This window comes from Carya illinoinensis, chromosome 9, assembly GCF_018687715.1.
Source record: "Carya illinoinensis cultivar Pawnee chromosome 9, C.illinoinensisPawnee_v1, whole genome shotgun sequence".
NCBI lineage: Eukaryota > Viridiplantae > Streptophyta > Magnoliopsida > Fagales > Juglandaceae > Carya > Carya illinoinensis.
Genome location: NC_056760.1, coordinates 41,659,569 through 41,679,971, shown reverse-complemented (window position 1 = coordinate 41,679,971; position 20,403 = coordinate 41,659,569). Strand labels below are relative to the sequence as shown.

At 37.2% G+C, this 20,403-nt stretch overlaps 1 protein-coding gene across 2 annotated transcripts; it reads right to left on the bottom strand.

Moving 5' to 3' along the window:
• Positions 1–27: 27 nt before the first annotated feature.
• Positions 28–13,303, bottom strand: LOC122276091 (E3 ubiquitin-protein ligase APD2-like). 2 transcript variants are annotated; one of them, XM_043085553.1, is made up of 11 exons: positions 13,145–13,303; positions 12,702–13,009; positions 12,320–12,426; positions 12,106–12,231; positions 11,862–11,955; positions 11,217–11,291; positions 11,054–11,136; positions 2,042–2,188; positions 1,622–1,715; positions 1,160–1,511; positions 28–416 (listed from the first exon to the last, which is right to left on the bottom strand). In XM_043085553.1, exons 2-11 carry the CDS (start codon positions 13,006–13,008, stop codon positions 341–343), a joined length of 1,461 nt encoding a protein of 486 aa, XP_042941487.1. In that variant the 5' UTR covers position 13,009; positions 13,145–13,303; the 3' UTR covers positions 28–340. The 2 variants fall into 2 exon arrangements, with proteins under 2 accessions (XP_042941487.1, XP_042941488.1); XM_043085554.1 differs by having other exon boundaries at positions 1,622–1,694; positions 12,702–13,288.
• Positions 13,304–20,403: the final 7,100 nt, after the last annotated feature.

Here is a 20,403-nt window from a genome sequence, read left to right as displayed (position 1 = left end):
AAAATTGGAATAAAACATCCAAGAATCTAACCTCTAAAAGGAATAAAAGCATTTCAATTACGTTGAATTTAGTGCGTGTATTGTGAGATTCCTATACCAAGAAATTGTATTACATTGTGGAAATGTCCACCGGGGGAAAAAAAATACACGACATGGTCATTCCTTCCACCTTCAAATGCTGCTACCGGATGCCCCAGCTACAATTTGTTAAAGTGATGCCCCCCCACAATTTACTTTATGAATGCCATAGATCAGCATGAAAGCAAGGTTGTAAATAAGTAATCCACTTGCAAATTACTCAACCAGGCCTTGCCCATCTGACAAGAAGCAGCTATGTTGCTTAAACTGTGAAAATCTTTCTCACCTTCTTCATGTTCCTACGACAGACCGGACAAGTGCCAGCTGCCTCTGCTATCCTGCAAGCATTAGATTGAATAAAATCATAAGACTGGAATCACCATTGTCCTCATATCCTGACAATATAGGTGCTACAAAGTTCGAGTTGTAAAATAAGGTTGTATCAGCAGACTTGCAACTTGGAAGAAGCCAAACTTTCACCATGCTTTAGCTAGCAGTGAGAAATAAAATGCTTAATAAACATTCTGGTAGGTTATATTAACACCTTTAGCCACAACCATTTGTAAGTCATCAATGATTACTCGTGCTAGAGTGAGGAAGAAGTCCCAGCATGGGGAAAAGTCAGTGCCAAGGAACGTAGTTGTAATTCAGATGACAATAGAGTGTAATTGTGTTGGAGTAGAAAAATTGAGATGTACATCTCACCAATTAAAAGAAAAAAGGAAAATGATTTCTAGTTTTCATTTATTCTTGTCAAACTTGGGTTTCAAGAAGGTTCAGGCTTGTTGGAAATGTACCATCACTGCACAATTGCATCCTTGTATATTTGTTACGGGATAAGGTCACTGGGAAATACTTTTTATATAATAGAACGCAAGCAAGCAGAGTGAGTTCCAATAATTCGAGATCTGGATAGCTCATTGAGCTAAACAGCAGAAATTGGACCAAAAGGGCCGACATTTGTCCACCAGACAGCAACACCACAAGGTAAAACGACAGGATGATGTTGTAGTAGTCCTATTTAATTTTCCTCATCACAAAAGACAACATAAGGAGTGCAGAAATGATGAAGAGTGATTACCTAGTTCCGCATTCAAAACAAGCCACACAGTGCCCACATGGAAGGAAAAAGCAGTCCCTAGGAGCATCAAAGCAAATTGCACAAAGACGTCGGGTATTGTTACTGTTTTCACCATCTCCCAGTGACTTCCCTTCCGGGGCACCCAATGCAAGAAAGTCCTCAATATCATCCTCGTCATGTGACAAAGAATCATACGATGAACCCCAACTTGAGAGATCATCATCTTTGAATGAAAGCAGAGGGGCTCTTTCGGATCTTACATCCCCATATTGAACATCTCTTCCATCTTCATGGACAAAGTGGAACTTGTTTAAGTAGTTGAAGGCCAAGAACATGAGCACAGTCATTCCACCTACAAGCAGAAATAGTTAGGTACAACATTTATGCATAAAGTTTCTCTTATGGGAAGGAATAAGAAAAAAAAATACCTTTACTTATCAAAAACAAATAAAGAAATGATACCTATGCCAACAATATACGTGGCCCATCTTGGTCCATAAGACAATTTGACATACCACTCATCGCTGGATTTTCCCTGTAGCAACCAAAGCAAATTCTGAATAAACGTAACATTAGGAGTTGATCATAAATTTATTTTGGAAAAGGTTCAGTCCAGTAAGGAGGGTAAGACGGTACGTTTACAATCTCTCCATTTTGAAACCATGGGATACGATTTAACAATTTTGGTGATATCAAGTGAATGAATTATTTAACAACATCAAGCCTCTATGGCACAAAGTTTTGAAGATATGAACCATCCACACTGATACATGGTTCGATTTTCTATGTTTTCTCATCTATTTTACTAAATCCTGCTTCTTAGTATTACTCTATTTCGTTAACCATAAGAAGGCATTAATCACCAATAAAATAGAGTTTTACCTCTTCTGGAATAGGAGACGTTAAGACAGCAGCATTTCCATTGGGAAACAAAATGTCCAAGCCACAGGGGCCATCAGCGAAAGTACACTTGTAATAAGCTCCTGTCGTATTGTGCAAATAAGCCTTTACTCTAAGGTTTAACTGTATCTGCATGGTGAAGAGACCAATATAAGTTATTAGCATAAATGGTGACAAGGAAGAAACATCCCAACTGCTTAGAATAATATCAAACAATACTAATATAAACTAGAAAAGATTGGCAACATTTTATCGAGGAAAAGGTATTTCTTGTATAATTAAATGTTTCAGTCACCTTATAACCATCTTAACCCTTATTCAAGACCTAAATTCCATTAAAATTGTGTCCTTCGGTTTTTTCTCCCATACTGTCCCTCCTAGGGCTACTTGAAACTTACCAAATTAGCAACTCCATGATTACACGAATTCTACAATTCTGACAAGCAATTAGCCTTTTTGTATATAATTTCTGCAAATAGTTTTTTTTTTTTTTTTTTTTATTCTTTGGTGTTTGGAAGTGCTTGAACAAGTTGATCAACAAAAATTGATTTCTGTTGATTAAAAAAATGTTATTTTACCTATGAAAAAATTAATTTTGACTTTAATTTCATTTCTTATGTGTTTCCTATTAATGAGGGTTGATGAAATTTGTAACAGATGGACCTGATCCATAATGAATCATGGCATGGGGTTTTTTTTCCCCATAAAAACACATGCAGCAAATCTCAACGTAGTCAAATCAGAAGGGTATTTGACCAAAAATCCTCACAAATAACAGCATATTAGTCTATGAATTTTAATGATAGCGCAAGCAAGGGAGTTCCTTCAAAAAACAGTTAAAACAGGAAAAAGAAGAAAGAACAAATGTCGTGCTCAAAATATTCATTTAGATTGATTTGGTTATCAAGCATAGGCCACCTGCCATGCCTCCACCATCTTCATCTCTGTCTTCACATCCAAATTTATCTAGTGCTTCAAACTCTCTACCTGTTGTTCCCAAAAAAGATACCCACTCTTATATCACTAAAACCCTATCAGTCAATTTGTCTCTTTTCACACCTTATCTTCTTCATTCTCTTATTTCACTTCTCTATTTTCAAAAGTCAATGCTCCTAAGATAGTCAAGGATTATCTAACCCGGGTTGGAGGAAAGCTATGAAGGTTGAGATAGTGTCCTTCACCACAATGGGGACATGGGATCTTGTGCCTCTGCTTCTTGGTATACCAACCATTGGATGTAAATGGTTATATACGGTGATGTTCACTCTCGATGGTTCTATGGGACATTTGAATATACATTGGTTGCTAAGGATTTTATCCACAAGCCTATGGCATTATGAGGAGACCTTCTTCCCAGTTGCCAAAATCTCCTCCGTTCAATTGATGATATCCCTTATGGATAATCTTGACTGGCCATATTTCGATTGGATCTTTAAAAAAACTTCATATACATGGTGACTTACTTGAAGAGGTTCACATGGTCTACCACCTGGGTTAATTGCTCTTGGGGGGGATATTGGGGCACTGTGTGCAAGATAATGGAAGCATTATATGGCTTAAGAAATCCTAAAGAGCATTGTATGGAAAGTTTTCTAATGTTGTATTAGTGTTTAGTCTTCTTCAATGTCAGACAGACCATTCAGTATTATGCCAACATACTGATGCAGTTTACATTTTGTTGCTAGTGTATGTGGGCGACATTGTAATTACTAGAAATGGCTCAAGAGCATTGATATGTTAAAGAAAAAAGCTGGATGTAGACAACTTCGCAGACGCTCTTGACGAAACACACTTGGTGGGATGATGTGGAACTTGAAACGGTGCTTTCAAGTAGGTCCTCGTCCATTCTCTTCCTCCTCCATCCGTTCTCACTCGCCCCAGATCCAGAAGAATTTTAGAAAGCAAGTCAACAAGAGTCTGGAAGGGAAAAAAATCTAAAGAATTTTTACGCAAATTACATCTAAAAAATCATTGTTTGTCTGCAACTATCATTGTGGAGACTGAGTCAAACACAGAAAAAATGATCAAAACACAAGAATAAGGAATTGTAAAACAATAGTTAGTGTTGAACTATATGCTGTTTTGAACTCACTACCACCTTGGGTTTTTTGGGGGCAGATGGAAGGGTTGTGAAGCTTAAGCTTCAGCCATGAAAAAATACAAATGGAAGGGGCAAATTTTGTAATCTAAAAATTTGAAGTGAATGTTTCTTTTACAGCTCCCAATCTTGTACAGCTCTAGTGAAACTCACATACCAAGTGATGGAGTCAGAATTATTGCACATATTATCAGCCACTGAAGAACCTTGATCCAACGCGGTCCTATAAAGAGAGGGAAAAGTGTTTTTCAAGATCGCGTCTCCACACCAACAGTCATGCCAAAATTTTGTCCACGTGCCTCTTCCCACCTCGAACCTACAGTTGCCAAGAAAATCATCCCAGCCCTTCCGGATATATTTCCAAACTCTCACGCCATAGGCCCCTCTGACTTCATTTGAGCACCAACCTCCCCATACATTCCCATATTTGATTTCTAAAATATTTTTCCAAAGGGTGTCTCCCTCGAGATGAAAGCTCCATAACCATTTCCCAAGGAGTGCCTTGTTGAAGGTTCTCAAATTTCATAGGCCCAAACTGCCACAAGATAATGGGGTGCATACTTTTCCCCATTTGATCAAATGGAATTTTTTTGTATTCTCTAACCCTCCTCATAGGAAGTCACGAAAGATCTTTTCCAATCTATTCGAAACCCCTGCAGGCACTGGAAATAGTGAGAGGAAATAGTTTGGAAGATTGGATAACGTACTCTTAATAAGTGTGATTCTCCCGCCCTTAGACAAGTAGATTCTCTTCCATCCCGCTAGTTTGCCTTCAATTTTCTCCACAATCGCTTCCCACATTACCTTAGAATTATGGGGGGGGCCCAAAAGGAGTCCAAGATACTTCATTGGCAAGGATGCGACCTTGCATTCCAAGATGGCAGCCACCTCTCCTAAGTTGCTAACTGAGCCAACGGGAACTACTTCCGACTTAGATAAGTTCACCTTGAGACCATATACAGTTTCAAAGCAAAGAAGGAGTGCTCTGAGGGAGCGGATCTGATCCAGATCCGGATCACAAAAAATCAGCGTATCATCGGCGAAAAGGAGATGAGAAACCATCATGTTTCCATGTGTAGAACCACCCACCGAATAACCCGAGATGAAGCCTGTAACCATTGCCCTGTCCAACATTCTGCTCAGTATGTCCATGACAAGGATGAATAAGAGTGGGGATAAAGGATCCCCTTGTCTCAAACCCCGAGAGCTGTTGAAGAAGCCTTCGGGAGTGCCGTTGATCAAAACAGAAAATCTGACAGTTGTAATATAGTGCTTGATCCAATGACACCATCTTGTCCCAAAGCCATGCCTCTAAAAATATACAACAAAAAATCCCAGTTCAGATGATCAGAAGCCTTTTCCATATCCAGTTTACACAAGATACCTGGAGTGCCGGTTCTGACTCTGTTCTCTAGACATTCATTTGCAATGAGTACTGAGTCTAATATTTGCTTTCCTTTTACAAAGGCGTTTTGTGACTTCAAGATGATCTTCCCCATGACTTCGCTCAACCGCTTCGCTAGGACTTTAGAAATAATCTTGTAAACCCCACTTATCAAACCTATAGGTCGAAAATCATTCACTTTCACCGACCTTGCTCTCTTGGGAATGAGAGTAATGAAAGAAACATTAAGGCTCTTCTCAAATTTCATAAAAGAGTGAAATTCCAAGAAAACCTTCATGATGTCCGCTTTAACAATTTCCCAACAAGCGTGGAAAAAAGCCATTGGAAAGCCATCTGGTCCTGGGGCTTTATCTTTGTTCATACCTTTTACCACACCAAGCACCTCATTTTCTTCGAAGGGCCTCTCCAACAGGCCACGGTTGTGTGGTCGATGGAATCAAAAACTAGGCCGTCCGTCTTGGGTCTCCAAAGGTACTACTCTTTCATAGGAGTGGACAACATGGTTCTTATTTCATCTCTGCCCGATATAACCCTGCCCTCCTCATGGAGTACCTCTATAGCGTTGTTCCTTCTATGTGAGTTTGCGACCCTATGGAAAAACTTTGTGCTCCTATCCCCTTCCTTTAGCCAAAGGGCCCGTGATTTTTGCCTCCAAGAGATTTCCTCCATGAGTGTGATTTTTTCCAGCTCAGCGAGTACAACAAGTCTTCTAGTCCTATCCTCAAATGATAATGTCATATCTACTTCTCTCTCATCTAGCTGCTGTAACTCCATAAAGAGTTTGTCCCGATGGTCTTTGATGTGCCCAAAGATTTCCAAATTCCATTTTCTGAGATCATTCTTCAATGCTTTAAGCTTCTCTGCTAAGATAAAACTGGGAGAGCCTGTAAGTTGATAAGGGGCCCACCACGAATGGATATTTTCAACAAATCCGTCAACCTTTAACCACATGTTCTCGAACTTAAAGTATCTTCGTCCCTCCTGAAGACCTCCACAATCTAGTAATATAGGGAAATGATCCGAGCAAAGCCGAGGAAGCCGCTTCTGACACAAATTGGGAAAGTGAGTCTCCCAGGAAGGAGAGACAACAAACCCATCCAGTCTCGACCAGGCCCTTTCGTTTGACCAAGTGAAGTCTCCCCCTGCCAAAGGGAGATCCACCAAGTTTAAGTAAAAAAGAAGGGCTAAGAAGTCAGCCATAGCTGAGCCCATATTAGAAACCCCCGACCGCTCACTCGAAAATCGAGTGATGTTGAAATCGCCCCCGATACACCACGGAATATCCCACCAACTACATAGGCCAGCTAACTCATCCCAGAGTAGTTTTCTGCTACTATCATCATTTGGCTTATAAACTCCTGCAAAACCCCAAACAAAGTCATCATCCACATTCGAGAAAGAGCATGCTAACGAAAATTCCCTAACATAGTCCTCCACGAAGTTGACTACTCGCTTATCCCACACTAATAGGATACCCCCTGAAGCACCCTTAGAAACAAGAGTGGTCCATCCTGCATAAGGGCAATTCCACAAGCTTCTGATTATGTGCCTGTCAATAAATTTTAATTTTGTCTCCTGTAAACAGATGATATCTGCTTTCCAATCCCGTAATAAGTTCTTCACTTTAAGGCGCTTGTTCGGGTCATTCAAGCCACGAACGTTCCATGAAAGAATCTTGGGCTTCATGGATCGCCAAGATTCACCCTATCCTTGTGCCGTCCCCTGCACGCGCTACCCTCCCGTGCATCATAGTTTATGGAGCAAGCAAGTCTCTTGAGCTCCCTATCCTTCTTCATTACTGATCTAGCAAGTAAAGGTTAGCCTGATTTTATTGCGATGAGAAGAGCTTGCAGCTGATCCTCATAGCCCTCGCAAGACATCCCTAAACAGTGGCTCATATCCTTAACCTTTTGAAAAATCCAATCTACATGTGGATCAGCCAAAGGGTCTATTGGTGGCAATAAGCATAAAGGACTTGGCATATCCCCGGGTTCATACAGATCGGTTGCTAGTGAGTCTGCCCCAAATTCCTTGCATACCAACTGAAGGTCTGATCCGTACGGTGGCCCTTCATCCGAAGTACTCCCATCCACAGAGGAGTTGTCAACCACTTCCAACTCAGTTTCCAGGATCCTAGAGAGTGTCTCAGAGAAGTCCAAAGAGTGTTGAAGAGTATCGGAAGCATCTCCCACGTTTGGCCCCAGCGGAAAAGAATTTTTCACGCCACTAGAACTGCTATCGGCGAGGGTGGAAGCCAAAATAGGAACCAAGTGGTCGCCGATGACCATCAGCCCTTCCTGTGGCAGTGGGGAAGAGTCAATGGCCTGAGAACCACTGATGGAGTCCAAACGCATGGCCTCTACGGGGGGAAAAGGCTCAAGAGAGGCCTTTGGGGAAGTCGCCGGCAAAACCGAGGCAACTACCATGTTCGTCGGCGATTTCTGTGACGGCAAGGTGGTCGGGGAAGTCGCCGGAAAAATCTGTACCGGCAGGTCACAGTTAGCCGAGTTATCGGTTAACTGGTTGATAACTCGTAGAACCCATGGGTTTATGCCGGTGGATGAGGGTGGGTTCTCAGCCCGTGGGTTCGGGCCTATGTTTCGATAGGCTGGCCCCTCCCGCTCAAAGCCCCGTCCAAGTTTCCACAAGTCTCAGCCTGTGGGCTTATGGGCCGTGGGTCATGAGTATTAGGAACAACGGCCCGTGAAAGGATTAAAGAGGGGTGTTGGGATTGTTGACCCAAGCACTCCCCATCCTTTGACCCAAGAAAGACCAACGCCCCATCCTTTGACCCAAGCACGTCCCTTCCCAGAATAGGAGTGGTGTCTTTGGGAACCCGCAGAGCTACAGCTGTGGGAGACGTGATCACCTTGTTCAGTCCCATCACCATGCTCAGTCCCATATCAACCTTTTGCATTAATAAGGAAACTTCTTCTAGTACACCAAAAAGTTGTGCTTTGACAGCCCAAAACACGCATTCTACCTCTCCCAACTTTTTACCACTGTCAGAAAATGTCCCCACATCCACTGAGTAAAAACCAGTAGCTTCATCCTTCATATCCATGGCAGAACTACACTCTGCCTCAGAACCTACAGCCATGGAGTCAGATTTTGAGGCATGGACAGACTTGCCATCCCGTCGCAAAACTCTTTCTAGTTGCACCACCGTGTGCTCAGCCGCCTTTTTGAGGTTATAAGCGAAACCCTCCCAACCACTACCCTTTATGCCTTCGGGAATGATTAGAGAACCTCTTCTCCTACCATTGTTAAATTCCTCCAAAAGGAGATAACTGCCTCTAGAGTTTCTGAGAAGCTGCAGAGTAAGAATTCCATTACCCACCCTCTGTTTTTTGAAGAAATCATTTTGCCACCTAGTTTTGATGGCTTCCCCCACCATTTTTACCACCCATGAAGCTGTCGAGCCATTTAAGAGAAGAAACATGGTCAAGCGTCTGTTCCTCTCTGTGATGTGAAAACTATTGCCACCAACTTTCGAGAAAATGAAGGTTTTTGATTCCACCATAAAGCGTCAAAGTTCTTCAATCTTAAAACTAAAACGGGAAAAAGAAAGGTCTAGAAAAAGATAGAGAGGGAAGGAAAATGAGAGACAAGAGAGAGAGGATGTCAGCTCCAGCGAGAAGCGCTGGTAGGGCTGTAATCGAGCCGAGCCGAGCTGATTTTTGGCTTGCCGAGCTCGGCTCGACTCAAAATACTCGAGCTCGAGCTCGAGCTCGAGATTTTTTTTAAATCTTTGTTCGAGCTCAACTCGATAAGTTAAAATCTCAACTCGAGCTCATCCCATAAATGAGTTAGAGTCGAGCCAAGCTCGAGCTCGAGATCGAGCTTGAACTTTTTTTTTTTTTTGGAATAAGATTTAATAATTAATAAATTAAATAAATAAATAAAAAGAACTAATATCGAATTTATACAACTAACAAGTAGAACCTCTATAAAATATAAAATTTATAAATAATTAATATCTAACTAGGTAATATTTATCCAAAATAACAATATATTATATGCCTACATATATTATAAATACATACACTTAATATGATAGCATATATCTATTTCATATTTGGTTCTCACATACTAGTATATGAAATTATTAAATTTTATCGACTAATTATTATACAAATTATAAAATATACTTATGAAGTATATTCACCATATAGACATAAGTAATTAGAATACATATTATATATTTTATTATAAAAGTGGTATGCTTATATTATTAGCTAAAACATATATACCTGCATAGGTGTATGTATATATTTATCAATATATGAATGAGTTTTAATCGAGTCGAGCTAACGAGTTGACTTGAGTCTAAACGAGCGAGCCTAAAAGAGCCTTAACTGAGTCGAGTCGAGTTTTGTCGGATATATGTCATTTACAAATCAAGCGGGTATCTGCTTTCATGAGCGAACTTTTTTTTTTTCACGAGTCGAATTCGATTCGAGTTTAACCGAGCGAATATTGAACGGGCTATCGAACAAACTGGTTCATTTATAGCCCTAAGCGTCGGAGTGGGGGTAAGGTGCATGCATGTAGGCATGACGAGTACGGAGAATTCTAGGTGGCGAAATGGTTTCTTCACCTACCACTTTTGATGGCTTCCCCCACCACTTTTCTCATTCATATAGTAAATAGAGTAAGAATTCCATTACCCACCCTCTATTTCAGCATTATACTCTATAAATAAACCCTTGTCAATCTATTTACTGTATGAATGAGAAAAGTAAACTTCAGTTTTTTTTAGAAATGTGAGATCTCATACGTCCCCTATACTCATTAGCTAGTATGGGGTATCAAAATACCCCCCTTAAATTCTCAATGTCCTCTACTAGCCATTCTAGCATAGGTGGCACGGCTCTCAAGTCCCATATTTCCAGTTGGAATAGTCTCCAATAGCATTTGTGACACCCCAATGAAGGCCCAAGCCGCATCTAGGCCCATACTGCAAAAGAACAAGTCAATGGTACAATTGGAGCTCCATTGGAATCATTATAAATAGCAAAAATTCCTCCCTCCCAAGCAATGCGAGATCCCATATACCACCTACACTTATTAGTGAGTATGGGATATCACATAACCTTACCGGTTCAATTGGTTCTCCCACAAAACACTTTAGATATTACTACTATTTAAGCTTGCAAATCACAACAACCTAATCAACTTGTCTTAATTTAATAATCACAAATATCCAATCCAAATATACCATATAATGAGAGATGGGAGTCCAAAGCTTCCAAAGAATTAAACACTCATTACTTTATTTCATTTTTCAGTTATACCTAAATCTCACTTCTCATGGAACAAGAAGGATAAGCAGCACAAAAGAATCTCTCTATAGGCTAGTAACAAAATAAGTAATGAATTTGTGGACTTATTGTCACGAATGCTTCAGCAATAATGAATGGATCAATTTGGAGGCCAGAAACTTATCAAACCGATTACTTTTGATAAGAATTTAAATATTTATAATTACCTCCACTTCCTCCGTGTTTATGTTTCCCACCACAACGTAATAACTAGAAGACTCGAATATGTGCTGTGTAATCATCCCATTTCCTGGTAAGCAGAAGTTGCCAACATCGTTATAGGATTAGAAATTAAAAAAAAACAGACATGCTTTCTAACTTGCTTCTCACCATGAATGAGGTTCCAAGATAAGGTAGTATTAGGATAGTTAGGATCCTCAAGCCACTGTGCAAGGCCTTCATTCCCTGCAATGTGCCAGATTCAGAATAATATGGAGAACAATTGATTGTGCAATCAGTTTATAGAAATACAAGAAAGATCACAAGAAAATTTCACATTATGCGCCTAGAAGATTTTGTGAAAAGTATAGGGAAAAAAAGTAGTTGTGATTCAAGTGGGCCTTATTGTAGGTTAAATCTGGCTTCAGTGTGAAGCTTGATCTCCAAACCTCAATCCTATTTTATGGCCCCAGATTGACCCAGAACGAAAAGGGAGAGAGCAGACAACTAGTCATTCTTAACAAAACATTTGAATGTACAAATCTACAATTGACTTGGAGAAATGAAGGCAACAGGATCCATTCCAAATGATTCACTTTAGGGTTCTATCAAATAATGTAGGTTCAATTGCTTGCTATGACCTGTGACATTGACCATCATTACTGGATATCAAACAAATTTGTGTAGCAAAGATAAGTAAATATACTCCATCTTCGAAAAATATGATCGACTTTCATACATGAAGGACAGATTTGAATCAACCATCAGAAACCCAATAGATATATAACACTAATAATTTCTAGAAGAAAAATTTACCTTCAGCAATTATGAGAAAAGCCGAGGTGCTTAGGGGGTTCAGACTATATGAAATATTTATTTGAGAGCCCTTGTTTAGGAAATATATCCACTCCTGAATAAACAGAAAATATTTAACCCCACCAAATCAAGAAGAATATATCGAGATTCAAGAAATGACTACAAATGTTAATAGTGCATTAGTTAAAAAGAGAGAAGGAGAAGGAGAAGAAGAAGAATAAACATTCTAAAAATTCAAACTTGCCTGGTGAGAATCACTTTGAACTGAGACATTAAGAGTTTCAGACCAAGTGGTAACAGTATCAAGTGGAGGAGTTTTATAGAACCCGTATAACAGAGGCCCAGGGGCTGACTCATTTAACTCTTCCACCTATTATAAATCAACCAATATTACCACACATCACCTTAAAGAAGTACAAAAATCAGTAAACGAAGTAGTACAAAAAGGGGCTAATTACCTTTATATACTGCACAAAAATGGGGTTAGGTTGCACAAGAAGGGAGCAACTAGGGCCAAGAAGTATATTCACGGGCCCGTAAACCCCCAGGATAAGAGTCATTGATACTGCATTATTGAAATAATAACCAAAATATTAGCGAAAATCAGAATTACAGTGGAATGTGTGAAATACTCAAAACATGATCAGATTTGCTACAATAAGAATGGAATGTGCGAAATACTCAAAAAATGATAAGGTTATCACACCAACGAATCGCAGTCAAACTAATTATTCCAAAAATGGAGGACAAAACCTAAATTAGCAATAATTGGAGGGGAAAAATTAAATAACGAATGAAATAGTGGAACGAAGAGCAAGAGCAAGAGGAAGAGAGACAAACCGAAGAACCAGAAGGTGAGGAGGACGATGACGCAAGACCAAGTGTCGTCCCGGTTAACCGTCGATGAGTCATCAAAAGCCAGTGGGTTTGAGTTTCCTCGGTAAGGCACGTCAAATTCTCGAGGCTCTAGCTCTGGATGTGGAAATTGGTGTTGGTATTGGTCGAGGTAATCTTCCGATTGGCGAACTCGAGACGAGCTCGAAGACGACGCCGCATTGCCTGAAGACTCCCTACGCCTCGCCGAAGAAGAAGAAGCAGAAGAAGAAGAAGAGGGAGCTGTATTCGCACCCTGATCTGGTTCTGCCATTCTACATACGGAGAGAAGTTAAGATAGAGTGAGTAAGAGATTCAGAGGAACAGCCGAGATTTGAGGAGCGAAATTGAAAGTTGAAACCCAAACCCTGGCCCTAACCATAGGGATTGGGGGGGTAGAGAATAGGAACCTTGGCGTCGCAGAAGAGAAAGGCCCATGGAGCGAGGGAGTGAGACAAACAGACAGGGAGAGAAGCTGAAAATTGTACCAGTCGGTCGTCGTGTTCTTCGCAGGAATGGTAGTTGGAAAGAGTGACGGTTATAGAGGTTGGTGTGAGTCGTATGACGGTGTGCTTCTCTGCGGTTCCGTCTTTGACAATTGCACCAAGGCAGACCGGATATACTATAGTCACTATATTGGCGCGTTCTCTCCATTTCAACAAATCAAAATACGCCAAATGGATCATATATAAATACGTTCGAGTTCAATAGGTTGGTTAAATGCCAGAGAAAGTTGAGAAAAAGAAAATAATGATACCCACGCATAGGGCTGTAATCGAGCCGAGTCGAGCCGAGCTTTGACTTGTCGAACTCGAACTCGACTCAAAATACTCGAGCTCGAAATTTTTTTAATTCTTTATTCGAACTCGACTCGATAAGTTGAAATCTCAACTCGAGCTCGAGATCGAGTTCGTCCCACAAACGAGTTCGAGTCGAGTCGAGTTCGAAGTCGAGCTCGAACTTGAATTATTTTTTTTAATAAGATTTAATAATTAATAAATTAAATAAATAAATAAAAAAGAATTAATATTGAATTTATACAATTAACAAGTAGAACTTATATTAAATTATAAAATTTTAAAAAATTTATAAATAATTAATATCTAACTAGTTGATATTTATCCAAAATAACAATATATTATATGCCTACATATATTATTAATACATATACTTAATATGATAGAATATATCTATTTCATATATGGTTTCCACATATTAGTATATGAAATTATTAAATTTTATCAACTAATTATTATACAAATTATAAAATATACCTATGAAGTATATTTACTATATAGACATAAGTAATTAGAATACATATTATATATTTAATTATAAAAGTGGTATGCTTATATTATTAGCTAATATATATATACATGCATAGGTGTATGTATATATTTATTAATATATGAATGAATTTTAATCGAGTCGAGCTAACGAGTCGACTCGAGCATAAACGAGCGAGCCTAAATGAGCCTTAGTCGAGTCGAGTCGAGTTTTGTCGAGTATGTATCATTTATAAATCGAGCAAGCATCTGCTTTAACGAACGAGCTTTTTTTTTTCACGAGTCGAGTTCGATTCGAGTTTAACCGAGCGAGTACCGAGCGAGCTATCGAACAAACTGGTTCATTTACAGCCCTACCCACGCATTTTACAATATATTATAAAATATATGTTATAAAATAAGGATAATTTTATAAAATGGTGTTAGTTTGTCGTTAGGATAAATTAATTTCTATGTTTTAAACTGACATGATCGCACTGTTTCAAGTTTTATCATTTTAATTTTCTGTTAGCAAACCATCAATAATTCATTTAAAACTAGTACATCAACATCATAATTGAATATATCATGTTAAAGATATAAAAGAATCAAAAATCATTTAAAACACTAAAATTAAAATGTATATCTTTCCTTAGGTTTGGTTTGGCTATTGAAATTTTTCATCTTAAATATAAAATTTTCATTTCATCATTACAACTTTCTCAAAATTTTATACAAAATATAATAAATAATTCAACTTTTTCTTAACTTTTTTAAATTCTAAAATAATAATAATAATAAAATATAATATTTTAATATTTAATTTTAAAACTCAAAATTTTTATTTAAAAAATTTCATTAGCCAAGCATACCTTAATTTTTTATTCTTTTATTTTTTTACATGCTGCGTGTAAAGGAAAAAAATTCAATAATGGTTATTACTGTTGAACTGCCCATTTTAAAAAAGCGATAGAACGAGTACAGTAAAAAGTTCAAAATTTAAATATAAAAAAATTTTATTTATCATTCTTACAAATAACGCAACGTACTTTTTTTTTTATTGTTTTTTAATAAATATGTAATATATGAATAATGAGTAGAAAAATTTAATTAATTTAAGAATAATAAAAATAATTTTAGATAGAATGTATAAGTTCAGTACATTCTTTTTAAACAATATGAGGTCTATTATTAAAAAAAAAATATTTATAATTATGAATTATATAACCACTGCATAATCACTTTAAAAAATAAATAAAATATAAGATTCATATAAAAAAAATTAATTTTTTAATAATAAACCTTACTCTTTATTAAAATAATTATATAACGTTTATTTACTTTATAATTATATATATAATTACTCGTTTTTTGAGTGTCATCGCTCCGAAATCGAATGGACCTTTAATTGAACTTGCTGTTGTGGTGGCACTGTGCGCCTATACTCCAAAGCCCTGGAATTGATGGCGACAATCTTCAATTATTGAGCTGATTTGCTCTGCCATTATCCGACGTGGAATAATGTCTGATGAAGCGCCAAAGGAACAAGTTAGTTGAAAGCTCTGACTCTCAGAAGACAAAGCCCGAACGTACGTCTTTGCTCTCCCAATGACATTCATCTTATTAATTAGTTGGGTTAAGATGCATTTGAAAATCGGACCTTTCTTTCCTTTATTATTCATCTTATTAGTTAGTTGGGTTGAGAATTTTGACTTTCCTTCCCATGATGTCTGTATGGAGAGTTGCAACACAATTTCAACCAAAAAAAAATTAATAAAGCCACCATGCCCTAAAAATTTATGGGCGCTCTCCTTTTGAACTGCTAACTCCATAAGGTCTTCAATACTTATAAAAATAGCAAGTTTTCTTTTTCTATTTTTATACTAATAGCATTGCTTGAGTTTAAACTAGTTAAGCCAAACAATTAATGAAATATTATGGATCTGTTGGTATAAAAGGCAGCCAAAAGGAGAATACCTTAAAGCACACTCCATGTTCAAGTTAAATTCTTTCTCAATGACTGAAAATAGCGCATAATTGTTTTAAAAAATAATAAAAATTTATTATTAAAAAATTAATTTTTTTCATGTGAGTTTTATATTTTATTCATTTTCTTTAAAATAATTATGCGATGATTATATATTTTATAATTATAAATATCTTTTTTCTATATTTAATAACTACTTATCTTAAAAGTTTCATTTGGTGAACAATAAGTAAATTTAAATTTAAATTATATCGTAACAAATTTAAGAGAAGTGAAGAAAATAGTTACATCACTCGCCTAATATTTATCCACCGACATGGATGGAAATATCCAGTTAGTCATAACTGGAGGTATTCTATTGGTTGTTCTAACTTTTCTCACAATATAAGATTTTTGGAAAATGCTTGTTCTATCGAGAGTGAGTATTTAGAAAGGCTACTGATTATGGTTTTTATTTATTAGCTAAAGAAGTATTTTTTAATGAGTTTGTAATTTATTTTAAAATAATATTTGAAAAAAAAATTACAGGTTCGGAGACTTTTTTTGGATGAACCTAACATAGTCCAACACTTTTAGATTGGGAAGTGATACAAAAACAATCATTTCACAATTATTTTTTACAACTCTATAATAAAAAAAAATGTCTTTTTTTTTTTAATTCAAACGCGTCAAAATTTAAGCCAAAGTCGAAAGATTCGTTTTTATTTTTAAATAAACTAACATCATATCAACTAGTTGTGTGTAGAAATTGTGTACTAGTGGTATACTTATCATTTCTCAATAATATGACAGACAACCTTGACAGTACCAACAATGAGAAAAATAAGGGGGCCGGGGGTCAACCTTCCGGAAAAATCACGAACGATCTATAACTAAATCTGACAAAAGAGAACGGGTCAAAGTGATGACAGTATTAGAGGTTGGAATCTTGATGGCTACGAGACAAATACATGATATATATAGGATTAGGAGGGAGAGAAAAGGAAGGAGAGATCAGTACTTAGCTGATTTTAGAGCAAGGACAGATCATCCCAACCATCTGAACTACATACGACGTACGTCTGAAACCAGATGGGCAATCTGGGGAGCAACGTGAAGGAAAAGACTAAGAAAGTGAAGAAGGTGATTGTCAAACAAGGGGAGAGGGTCATTGTCGCTTGCAAGAAAGGATGGTGCAAACTCCGGAGCACTCTCAAGATATAACACAAAAGGCATTTACATGAACGCGCGCAGCTCTCTCGCTCTGATCAATTCTTTTATATATAAATCAATGGATTTTCTTTGTTATGGTGCACGTGTTTCAGTTTCTGCTCTTGATTCAATTCAAAAAGAACCAAAATTCCAGAATTTGGATGTATATATTTTGCAGCATGTACTGTAGAGTTGAGGAAATGTTAAATATAATGAAGAATATACGAGTTCAAAACTACACGTCTTGCATTTTTTTACTTTTTTTTAAATTCTTGAGCATTATTAAATCTGCAGTTCAAGTGGTTTTGTATTTTGGTTCTGCATAATGCTTTAATGGTATAAGAAGAGAGCATGATCAAGGAAGTTCGAGAGTGATTTGGAGGACTTTACACACTGCATGCAGATGAAAGGAAACTTGAAAATGCATGGATTTTAATTGTCATCTTGTATTCCAACATTCAAAGGCCGCAAGTCCGCAGCAGAAGAAATGATGATCATGTTGTATCACCGAAGCAGAACGATGCAACGTCTAACCTGATATTGTCCCTGATATACAGATTATTTAGCATTTCAATAGTATTTTTGTCACTTCTTGAACGCCAAAGTTCTCTAAATTTAGCTAATGGTTAGGGAAAAAATAGAGACGATAGAAAGCGAATGAGACTCCAATTTTATTTAAAAAGCGAATGAATACCGTTTAAAAAAAAAGCTGTGGTTGACATAAAAATTTCAAAACTAAGGTTTGTAAAAAGCATCAGAATAAGGGAAAGCTAGAATTATGATTGGATGTTAAACCAACTGTCCATTAAAACTAAAAAATAAAATAGCATATAAAACTATATATGCACTAATTCTATATCTTGTGTCTTGATACCATATTGCTAAATTATTGGCTAACTAATTATCACTTAAACTAATTATGTAATTATGTAATCTACATTTTTAACACGGGAGAAACGAACAAGAAATGAAAGTAGAACAGTATACAAACTAAACTTCACTGATTTCATGATCTAGGTCCTTTGGGGTGAGAAAATGTAGAGCAAAACATCAACCTAAAATCCTACTTTGACAAGGGAAATACTTTAGCCATAAAAGGATTATACAAAAACAATCTCACAAATTAACATAACTTGATGTGATTTTTCAGATTATTAAATTATTTTTATTATAAAGTAGATCAAACGGATTAGATAAAGTCAAACTAACTTGTGAGATTATTTTTGTGAATGTAATTGTACTTATTTGACAAATCATAACTTGCTATGGGAGCACATGAAGGGAAGGAGAGGGTGTCGAGTAGAAATTAAACAAGAGGCTAGCCGACAACTTCCCCCCAAAGGATTTTCTTCACTTTTATTCTTAAGTGTCAATTAGAAACAATTGAAGCATAACAACAACAATCTGCAAATCTCATAATGGCACCTCACTTTTTGTTCACACAAGCTTCATAAGCACACTAATCCAAACATTGAAGACGCCACACTAGAATTAACCGCAGTTTGAAGTTGTGGCAAAAATTTAAAAAAAGTCATCATTGAAGGTGACTCAAACATGCTAGTATAGACGTACAACCAAGTTATGTGTTAGATTTGGTCATGCAATCAATAATAAGATACATAACTCATTTGTTGTTGATGATGTTCTAAAAATCACACAATAGGTCAAAATGAAAGAAATAGTCATTCCTGGCCCGCTACGATGATTCAGGCCTCGATCGTTGTGGCCTAGTGCTTCCAGTAGTGATATGATGCAACTATACGGTGTCATAGTATACATCTATGGCAGTGAAAGGAAAGTAAGTGTAGAGAAATAAAAAGAGATGAACACATCTATTTATATCGTTCGACATAATGCCTATTTCTATGGTCAATTGAGGATGAGAAATCCATTATAATATTTTTGTTTACAGTCTCTTATAAACTCTCATTTCTCACTGTATAATGGTGATCTCAAATACATTTGTTGGAGAAAAACACATTCATTGGAGCTCCCTGTCCAGAGGTTGAAGGTGAAGTCAAAGCAGAAGAAAGACCCCCCAGCAGTGGTCCGGACGTCCTCTTTTTATCTAATCCATTTTCCCTCGTGCCCCCTGCAATGGTAATTAAGGTAGAACCTGTTTTGCCTGTCTGACTGTTTTTCCCTTTCTCAATTTTCTCCTGACATCCCCCCTACTTCCTGACAAACCCCTTTACCCTTTGACTCCTCTAACCTTACCTTTTGACCTATTTTATCTGCCTTCTAACTCACATCCCTTACGTCTTTGACACTCCCTACCTCCTCACACCCCTATCTCCTTATCCCCTCCTTTCCTTTTTGTCCTTTAGCGATGGCCTAGTGGGCTGGGCTTGGTCTTTGGCCTCATTATTTTATCCCCTCACAATTACGTTTATTTGAAAAATGGAAAGTGTAAAATATTGATGGATCACATAATCAACCAAATGTATAGAAGCATTTCCCTTCTTTGCATTCGCAATATCTATTGAAATTTTTTAGTAGGAGAGACCCACATGTACAATAACATGCTACCACCATCTATACTTTGGTTTATTTATTAACAAAGTCTATTAGGAAGAAAAATTGTAGATGCGAGCTCGAAACCAAAACTATAAAGAATAATAATAATAATAATAATAATAATAATAATAATAATAATAGCACCATCGCATTAGCATGCTTTTGAGATAGAGAGTGTCTGGCAACTGGTCCTAGTGCATATATAAGTTTTACACCCACCAATCACAAGATGACACATATGGATTTCTTTAAAAGTGAAATACATTTGGACGTTGTGGATCTTTACATTTTTTAGTGATTTTCATACATCAGAACCATACTTTCCTCTCTCAACATTTTACACATGTTTGTCTTTTCTCTCTCCACCTTTTCTTTACACCCGTTTGCTCTCCCCCAAAATCTCTCTCTCTCTCTCTCTCTCTCTCTCTCTCTCTCTCTCTCTCTCTCTCTCGGATAAACTGGACCCCGTTCTCAGACTTTACCTCTCTCGTACTATCCCTCGTATGATGTCGCTCTCCTCAGACATATTCCTCGCATGTTGTTGCTCTCCTCAGACTCACTTTCCTCATACCAAAGTGAGGTATTCTTGACGTGTTAATATTTTTTACATGCTTACCATTTTATTTATTTTGCTTTAAGCTTTTTTTTTTTTCTACTTTTACAAGTACTGCAAAATAATTTATTTAGTTTGTAGCATTAACCTATCTCA

Excerpts from the sequence above, each read along its gene's own strand:
- LOC122276091 (XM_043085553.1), bottom strand. The coding sequence starts at position 13,008 with ATGGCAGAACCAGATCAGGGTGCGAATACAGCTCCCTCTTCTTCTTCT. Across the intron at positions 1,716-2,041 it reads CGTCTCCTATTCCAGAAGAG|AATTTGCTTTGGTTGCTACA; the intron begins GTAAAACTCTAT and ends ACGTTTATTCAG. Across the intron at positions 1,512-1,621 it reads CACGTATATTGTTGGCATAG|GTGGAATGACTGTGCTCATG; the intron begins GTATCATTTCTT and ends TTCTGCTTGTAG.